The sequence below is a fragment of the Rutilus rutilus genome, assembly GCF_951802725.1.
Source record: "Rutilus rutilus genome assembly, chromosome: 25".
Classification (NCBI taxonomy): Eukaryota; Metazoa; Chordata; class Actinopteri; order Cypriniformes; family Leuciscidae; genus Rutilus; species Rutilus rutilus.
Genome location: NC_140229.1, coordinates 6,234,075 through 6,243,973, shown reverse-complemented (window position 1 = coordinate 6,243,973; position 9,899 = coordinate 6,234,075). Strand labels below are relative to the sequence as shown.

The 9,899-nt window shown below is 36.4% G+C and overlaps 2 protein-coding genes across 2 annotated transcripts in view; both read right to left on the bottom strand.

Moving 5' to 3' along the window:
* The window catches only part of dgcr2 (DiGeorge syndrome critical region gene 2), a 14,818-nt gene extending 12,820 nt beyond the window's left edge, over nt 1-1,998 (bottom strand). The window contains exon 1 of the mRNA XM_084400188.1: nt 1,609-1,998. Coding sequence (XP_084256314.1) covers nt 1,609-1,684 — 76 coding nt within the window. The 5' untranslated portion in view covers nt 1,685-1,998. The remainder of the gene's footprint in view (nt 1-1,608) is intronic.
* Nucleotides 1,999-3,214: 1,216 nt separating this feature from the next.
* ess2 (ess-2 splicing factor homolog) lies at nt 3,215-9,575 on the bottom strand. The gene is made up of 10 exons (XM_084399932.1): nt 9,160-9,575; nt 8,685-8,853; nt 8,504-8,593; nt 7,682-7,833; nt 7,470-7,587; nt 5,716-5,846; nt 5,508-5,610; nt 5,222-5,331; nt 4,951-5,066; nt 3,215-3,861 (listed from the first exon to the last, which is right to left on the bottom strand). Exons 1-10 carry the CDS (start codon nt 9,283-9,285, stop codon nt 3,579-3,581), a joined length of 1,398 nt encoding a protein of 465 aa, XP_084256058.1. The 5' UTR covers nt 9,286-9,575; the 3' UTR covers nt 3,215-3,578.
* Nucleotides 9,576-9,899: the final 324 nt, after the last annotated feature.

Genomic DNA, 9,899 nt, shown 5'->3' with positions numbered 1-9,899 from the left:
TTGAACAGCTGTTCGACAGGTAAAAACTACCAAGTCAATAAGTTCCACTGACCACCTAAATATTACGAATAATCCATTTAGTTGAAAAATAGATAAGAAGTTTTCAGTATCAAGATTTCAGCATCAAATATGTATTTGTACAAGGTAACATACATGGTTCACTGTCCTACTTTGAGTTTGTTTTGCAATAAAAAGACTTCCGTGTCAGTAGTAAAGACTTGCAAGCGTTAACTTCTGACTCCTTTAATGTTAACATCATGGTGATCAAGTGTAATATTTTGGACTTTAAGAAGAGTGCACACTGCGATCAAACACCAGCTGTGCGATTCAGCACGAAGACCACCATAACCTGCCTCGAAACAAGTGCAGACTGAACACATAACCAAGGCTTCCCCATGGAAATTAAATGCAGAAAAGCACATAACAGGCCATTAACCTAAATACTGTCCTATTTATTTGATCCACTGGGTTTTCCATGCATCACCTTATTTCAAAAGGATTAATAACCCTTTCATCTAACAGAGGAACATCCGACCAGACACGCCATCACTTAGCTGTTTCCACTATTAAACATGCCTATATTTTAAAGGGACAGTTCACCCAGAAATTACATTTTTGTCATTACTTACTCACTCTGAAGTTGTCCCAAACCTTTATGAGTTTCTTTCTTCTGTTGAACACAATAAAGATATATTGAAGAGTGTTGGTAACCAGACAGTTGAGTAGGAAAAAGGTTTGTCTGGTTACCAAAATCCTTCAAAATATCTTCTTTTGTGTTCAACAGAAGAAATAAATTCATACAGGTTTGGAGCAACTTGAGGGTGAGTGAATGATGACAGAATGTTCATTTTTGGGTGAAATATCTCTTTAATGCTGAAATATTGCAGGCGTGTATTTAACAAAAGCATATTCCATTGATTATCAACCTTGCAGCTCACCGTAAAAGACTTATTGTATGATAAAGTGTTATTGATAAAAAATAATATCGATAATACCGACTTTTGCACACTACCGGAATAGACTAGTAAAGTGCACTAGTAAAACTGGAATAGGTACCAACAATAAACATACTAGTCAGAAGTAAATAATTAGCAAATGGCAACATTTTGCCATTTTATTACCAGTAACAATGGAATAGTTACATGTCACTGTTCGGATAGTGAATAGATGCAAGAGAATATGCAAATAATTAATGCCTTTTCATTAATAGTGTGTAAATCTAATAATGAATCTAATAAACAGTCATTAAGTGAAACTAAAACGAGTATGTTAGTTACTAATGGATTGGGTAAGTTAGTAACAAACAGATACTATGCAGTTTTAAGGAATACATGTCAATACAGCTTGCCACATGGTGTGTAATAAATAGGCTTAAAGCTAGTAACATAAATAGATACTTCCGTGGTTTTAAGGAATACTGTTAAAACAGTTATGTAATAAAAAGGCGTACAGCTTAAAAATATAACTCATAAGAATAAATTATAACATAGTAGTTAGTTAGTTAAAGGCCCTGACGGCCTGCGCGAGACTGGCGAATATAAGCTTTACCAGCCCAGACTGCAGCAAACACCATTTCAGCAAATGCATTGAATAAAGAAACACCTTTACCTGTCCGTGGCGGATCTGTTATTGTCAGAATGAAGAGGAGAAGCACAAAACCACCGCTGTCAGCCTTCGGAAACATTTATCCTCCATTCATAGTATCTTATACCAGAGAAAATGTGCGAGAGAAAATGCACTTAAAGCACCAGTCCCGATGTTGATAAATAAATGATCGAACAACTGATTCTGCTCGCTGCGTATATTCCGTCGATTGAAAATTAGTTTCGATACTCGAATGTGTTTATTTCTGTTGGCTATGGTCGGGATATAGTATCATATTCCATGGCTGTTTCCTCTGGCTCGGTAAACGGGCTTAGGACGGATATAAAACAAGATGGCTCCGCCACCGTCCCATCAAAACAATCCCAACCATGTTCTCCAGCCCACAGCCGGGAGGAGGAGGCGCTTAATCAACTCCTCTTTTAACACATGCATGACCTTTCCTTTAGGTTTCACACCGATTTTTCATGGAATTATTTACCTTTAAATATATACAGTTCAGAAGTTTTGGAGTCAGTAAAAAAAAAAGAAATTAACTTTTTTTCAAGAATGCATTCAATTGATTAGAAGTGATAGTAATGTTACAAAATATTTATATTTCATACAAATGTTATTTCGAACTTTTCACTCATCAGAGAATCCTGAAAAAATGTATTATGGTTAATTTCCACTCAAATATTAAACAGCATTGATAATAATAATGATAATGTTTCAGGATCATGTGACACTGAAGGCTGGCATTAGCATCACGGGAAAAAAATTACATTATATTCAAATAGAAAAGGTCATTAAAATTGCAATGATATTTCAAAATATTACTTTTTTTATGCAGTATTTTTGATTAAATAAATACCAGTTTTGATGAGTATAAGAGACTTACTGAAAAAAAGAGATAATATTGCAAAATCTTTTCACTCAGAGTCATTTAATTTGGGACCAATTGTATTAACTTAGCTTGCGATGTCAGAACGCATTGTATAAATGACTGAACAACACATGTCATCACATTACCTGCTTTAAATGCTTTATTGATCTTTTTGCTTCAATGTCTATTTGGATGTACACAGAGAAGCTGAGTTTGGTGAGGATTTTGTGGAGCCTTCGGGAGTCTTTCTTCACACCGTTCCTCTTAGATTGAAGTTCTCCACAGACACTATTAACGCCCTGTTCTTCATCCTCTTGTTAGCTGTGAAAGGATATCTAAAAAAAGACATGACTTTCTCCTGTCAAACACTGAGGTGTAATGCAGTCAAAAACTGTGTGAGAATAAGGAGAGTCTGTCTCGACATCATATAACAGGTGAGTCCTGCCTTAATGAGGCTCATTTGCAGCGTGTCATGTAATAAATGGAGCGTTTCCTCCTGGCTTTAAACGTGTCAGTATGATCTACGCAACACTGGCAGTTCCCAGACAAATCAGAAGCTTCATCTCATAAAATGGTGCTTTGCCACCTTTGCGTGCTGTGAAAGGATATGTACAAAAACACATTCCTTTCTTCTGTCAACTTCATTAAGGGAGTCTTGTCTCGACATATAGTGTACGAGTCCAGCCTCACACACAAAGATGGATTCAACAAATGGATCATGTAAAATAATGACGTTGAAAAGGCACGTTAAGCTGTAGAACTCCTCTTTATTGTGCCCCTGAGATCGTGCAAGTCTTCAACATCATAAAAGATGCACAAAATTCAGGAGCACTGAAAACAAATCAAGAGCAGTAAAGTTCTGGAGCACTTGTGGATCAAATGAAAGTCTGATTCACGCAATAATCACTTGATGTGGATGATGCTGACAAATGACAAATGCTAGCTAAATAAAAAATATAAAGCAAAAAAAAAAAAGCGTAAAAACTGTACATGTTTTAAGTTGCAGGCAGTCTAAAAAATACGATATCTGAAACATCGATGAATTATTCATATTCACAGTTTTGTTAAAGTTTTTTGAAACCCTGCCCATGTCTTTGTGAAGTGTTTAGTTTCAGAAGTAATCGGAGGCTTTCCTCCGCTTCGGCAGCTGTAGGAGGTTGTCTGTGATGGAGGCCGGGTCCTGGGCGGCCGGTGTTATGGCTTTTCCGGGTGTTGGTGTGATGGAGGAAGAGGTCAGGCCTCCGAGAGGAGTCTTCGAGCCGGCACCTCTGTGCGCAGGTGATGGGGTGTAGCTGGCCCTCAGGGCTTTATCTGTGTATTTACTGGACGATTTGTTTACTAGACGCTGGAGGGCGGGAGACAGCGCTGCGGGGCTCAGTCCCTTCGGAGTGAGGCTGGAAAAGAGCAATGCGTATAAATGATCAGAAAAAATGTAGACATTGTTTACGGGCAGCCAATGAAGACCATAATTATGCATTCATGTTACAAACCTATGTAGGAAGTTAAGGTCCTTGCACACTGAGTTCCAAATTCTCGGATGCGGGTTTGCGTATTCGTCATTCGGTGGATCTGAATTGTCAAAACACCTCTCAAAATGCTTGCTTCCAATTTTTTTATGATGGACAAAAGTTTCGTAGGACGTTTCGTAAACGTGATGATGCAACGTCGTGGGGTAGTTTTTTTTTTTTTTTTTATGTGCGGAAATTTTGGACTCCGTGTGCAAGGACCTTAAAGGGGTGGTTGATTATGATTTTACTTTTTTAACTTTAGTTAGTGTGTAATGTTGCTGTTTGACACGTTTTTGCTCACCCTCAAAAAGGGACATTTTTAACATGCTGTTAAAAATGATCTGTGGGGTATTCTGAGCTAAAACTTTACATACACCCTCTGGGGACAACAAAGACTTATTTTACATCTTGTAAAAAGGGGCATTATACCACCCCTTTAAAACTGGCAATTCTGATGACTCTTTTCAAGGAAGTTTTAAATCGGTTCTTTTCTTTTGGGAGACAATAACTCAATAACTTGTGCACTTTGACCTTTGAAACTTTGCAGACCGTTTACATTCACAAACAGCTATATTACACACTACAATGATCTGAAAAATCACAATGGAGGAAAATTTGGAAAAAGCATTAGGAAAAATGTCTTTGTCTAAACACTATTTTAGAGCTTAATTACAGTGTTTTTTTTGTTTGTTTTTTTAAAAAGAAAACCACAATGTTTTTTTTTTAAAGAAAATAAAGACAATGAAAGTTTGATAACATTAATATATTTTGCAGCTGAGTGCTGTTGTCATTAAAGCAACTGGGGGGGCGAACAAATACATGTGAAAATTCTTGTTCATTTTTCAATTCAACTTTTCACTCAAATTGTTATACTGATTTGTAATAAAATAAAATATAATAAAAAAAGCTGATTAAACTAGAAACAAAGGTAAAATATAAGCAGTTTTTACAGTCTCAGACTGTATGCCTCAATACCTGGCAAGGTTTTCAGTGACTTTGCGCAGCGCCTCCTGTTTCTTAGCTCTGTTTTTTGCCGCAGCCTCATTGGCCATTTTCAGTCCCAAACGCTCTCTTCTCCCAGGCTCTGGAATCTAGAAAACATCCATACAAATAAGCATTCAGCATTTTTACTGTATTGTTGGACAGTAAATTTTATGTTTTTATATACATTTTTTGTTTAAAATTGAGGATCAATAAAACTGATGAAAACAGCCATTTCTGTTTGCTAGCTAGAAATGAACTGAACCTTGAACGATGGGCCGTGACTTCTCTCCACAAGGGGTGTTTCTGAGCCGTCCAGACGAAACGGGGTGCTTTCGATCTCACCCCACGTCATCAGCGGAGACTCTGCAACACCTTAAGAACAAACAAGCCATTCAGAAAAACATGACACGTGTACTTGTATATGAATGTTTGACAACCCTAGTGATAAGCTGTAAATTTCTTTAGAAAACTACAAAAAATTTTTACTGATGAGCTGATATCAAGCAATCAACTAATAAATAAAAATAGTGTCCTCTCTCTTAACTCACCAGGAGCAGGGGAAGCTTCTCCCTCAAATCCGTAACCATTTACTTTTGGGGACTCATGAGCCAGGAGGTCTTTGCCGTCCGGACCAACCTTGCCTTGTTTAAACTAGACAGAAGGCAAAGAAGAGAAATACGCAATTAGTTTAGTCATTTTTCATGAATTTGTTTTATGATCTGAAGCTGACCAATGAGATGCAGAAATCAGTGTTACCTGTGCATTGAGTGCAGCAGCTTGCTGGATTTGGGATTTGTTCAGGGCTTTACTGAAGGGGTCGATATCAAACCGTGTGTTCTGGTACAGGACCTCCCGTGGCTTCTTGAACAGTGTGTCGTCTCTTTCACCTTTTGGAGAACAAAAGAAACAGGCATTTTACTGTATGGCTCCTTGTATGGCTCATTTTACTGTATGGCTCCTTATTAGCTTAATTTAAAAAATGTTTTATATATATATATATACAGACCCTTTCCAAAAAATTTGAATATCATGGAAAAGTTTATTTCTTTCCATAATTCCATTCAAAACATTAAACTTCAATAGATTATAGATTCAGGGCCCACAACTTAAACGATTTCAAGTATTTAGTTGTTTATTTGTACATAATTTGGGCTTCCAGCTCATGAAACCCACGAAAACAGGATTTCAAAAAATTCGAATATTACATGAAATCACACAGTAATTACACAGTGATACCATGGTCATTGAACCAGGTTTTGGTTATTTTGGCAGTGTGGGCAGGTGCAAATCCTGCTGGAAAATGAAGTCAGCATCTCCATAAAGCTTGTCTGCTGAAGGAAGCATGAAATGCTCTGAAGATGTCCTGGTAGACGGCTGCGTTGAGTGGACAGCACAGTGGACCAACACCAGCCGATGACCAACACAGACTGTGGAAACTTCACACTGGACTTCAAGCATCTTGGATTGTGTGCCTCTCCATTCTTCCTCCAGACTCTGGGACCTTGGTTTCCAAATGAGATGCAAAATTTGCTCTCATCAGTAAAGAGGACTTTGGTCCACTGTGCTTTATTAAATCCAGAGTCAACGCAGCCGTCTACCAGGACATTTTCAGAGCACTTCATGCTTCCTTCATTTTCCAGCAGGATTTGCACCTGCCCACACTGCCAAAATAACCAAAACCTGGTTCAATGACCATGGTATCACTGTGTAATTACTGTGTGATTTCATGTAATATTCAAAAAAATTGAAATGCTGTTTTTCGTGGGTTTTACGAGCTGGAAGCCCAAATTATGTACAAATAAACAACTAAATACTTGAAATCGTTTAAGTTGTGGGCCCTGAATCTATAATCTATGGAAGTTTAACGTTTGAATGGAATTATGGAAATAAATAAACTTTTCCATGATATAAAAAATTTTTGGAAAGGGGTCTGTATATATATATATAAAATTTTAGGTTAAGTACATATGTTTATACAATATGTATATAAAATCATATATATATATATATATATATATATATATATATATATATATATATATACATATACACACACTTTTTTTTCTTTTTTTTTCAAATGTTTGGGGTGAGTAATATATATATTTTTGAATGGAATCAATACTTTTATTCAACTAGGAACACGACACATTAAATTGATCAGGAGTCTCAGTACAGGGATTTATAATGTTACAAAATATTTCTATTTCAAATAAAATGCTGTTCTTTTGAACTTCAATAAGCAATTTGAGTGCACAGAAAAGCGCTACATAAATGTAATGAATTATTATTATCAAAGAATCCTGTAAAAAAAAAAAAAAAAAAAAACTATCACTGTCGATTTTCCACGAAAATGCTAAGCATCACAACTGTTTTTAACATCGATAATATTTAAATTATTACAACTTTTTTTATTTATTCAAAATACTACCCAGGTCTACTCATTATCATAGTATTAATAGTTAAGAAAATGCAATGATAAACATATGGGGCTCCTCAATGGAAAACGTTACCGTCAGGATAGTACATGAGTGCATTTTTGGCCTTGTACTGCCATGTTTCCAGTCCTGCCTTGGTGCACTCCAGCGCCTGCTGCTCCGAGGATGGTAGAGCGAGGTTCTGCTCATGCCTCTTCAAACGACAGGACAATTAGCATCATCAGAACTCAAAACAAGACTCAACGACACAAAACTCAATGAAATGCATTATGCAGTAGATGTTGTACCTCTTTGAATTCATTCTCCGCCTCATAGAGCCACGAATGCCTCAGCTTGTTCTTGTCCTCCGCAAGCTCCATTATCTGCTCAAAGGATGCGTTGTCCTCACTCGTGTTTTTAGCAAGAAAATGGTCCAGGGACGGAAGGACCTTTTCACCATCTTTTCCAGAAAAATAACACAGAACGCTTGTAGCATATCTCATAATTGAAATCTAACTATTAACTAACTACTATACATTTTGAAATCTAACTATTATAAATATATATATATATAAAAAAATGTTTTTTAGCCAGAAATCACTTTAGTAGCACTTACAAACATCAAAGTTTACAGTTTATTCCTGTCTATATTCTGAAGGTTTTTACAGAAGGGTTTATCCATATATAATTTGCTTGGTTTATACATACATATATATATATATATATATATATATATATATATATATATATATATATATATATATATATATATATATATATATATATGCCATATAAAAACATGGTGAAAATGTATGTGTGAATATTTGATAATGCCACATTTGCATATATACATTACAATAGTTTTAATGTACTTAAAGGGATAGTTCATCCAAATTTTGTTTAATTCTGTCATCATTTACAGGCTGTGAGGGATGTGGTATTGGGCTGTGCTGTTATTTAAGTGATCTAGGAGCTTTATAAAGCTTTTTTTATAGCGGATGCCACTGAAAACACATCAAGTGTTCACTTGAACACCCTCACAGCCTCACTTTCATACCTGTCAACTGTTTGGTTACCAACATTCTTCAAAATATCTTCTTCTGTGTTCAGCAGAATTTGCAGTCACTTACCATCCTCTTTTGCTGATCTGTGTTTGCCATGTGAAGACGAGGGAGATGCACTTCGGCCATCTGGGGTCTCAAATATTGAAGGTGTCACGTCTAAATAGGAATAAAATGATGAGTCAGCAGGTTATTGATGATGTGCAAAACACAGTAGTGATTATCATTAATAATCAGCCACGTCTCTCACGGGGCACATAGGTGCGTGGGGTGTATTTAGCCATCGCAGCCCCGTATTTGATGGCTATCTCTCTCATCCGCTCCAGATCTCCGTTCTCCTCCGCCTCCAGATAATCCTTCTGCGCTTGAAGTTTGGAGACATCTGGGAAAAAGTCCCTCTGGATGATCTTCTCCAAACTCTTCAGAAGAAATTGTGACATATATATGTGTCATTAGCAAATCAAGACAGAAGAATCTATGCAGATATAAGTGTGTTTACAGGTGACACATGGAGCTCAAGCTGCTGTTGCTGGGGGTTTGGTACTTAGTGTAAACTATGTTTATGGTGTTGATGGTTACCAGTTCAAAAAACACATTTCAAAACCAAACTCCACACTGACATTAAAACGGTATAATTCAATGAATTATTAAACGATTAAGTATAATACTATGAATTATTTCAGGGCATCCGTTGTATATAATAACAGTATATAACATTGTCTTACCTCTATATATTGATCTTCATCGAGAATCTTTCTCTTCGGCCTCTCAGTTTCCTCTACAGGTTTCCTGACAGCGACTGTGGTAATACCAGACATCAGACTCAAAGCTTTCTCTTTGGACTCTTCCATATTTCTATTTTAATAGCTGAAACTCTTATTTTACAGTGAGCTAAAGCACAATTACGCAAGACGTTGTTTACGTTAGCCTCTGCGCTAAGTATTCGTTTTTTTCTCTAATTGAATACCATTGGGATGTCTTTGCCTATTATATCAAAAACTCGCGGTAAATGTTGTTGTTTACAATCACTTATTGTAAGAATAATAACGAAAATCCATTTAATAACAAGTGAACGTCGTCACATCGCACACAGGAACAGTATATTCTTCGCCTTCGCATTATTTCCACTGAACAAAGAACCACAGACTCTCTATCGCCACCTATTTGACTAGCGACCGCATTTGGATGAACTTCGATAAAAGGGATTAGTTCACCCAAAAATTAATATTCTGTCATCATTTACTCACCTTTACGAGTTTCTTTCTTCTGTTGAACACAAAATAAGATATTTTGAAGAATTCTGGTAACCAGACGGTTGATGGTAGCCAATGATTTCCAAAGTATTTTTTTTCCTACTGTGGAAGTCATTTACTACCGTCAACTGTTTTATTACCAACATTCTTTTAAATATCTTCTTTTGAGTTCAACAGAAGAAAGAAACTCAACTTGAGGGTGAGTAAATGAT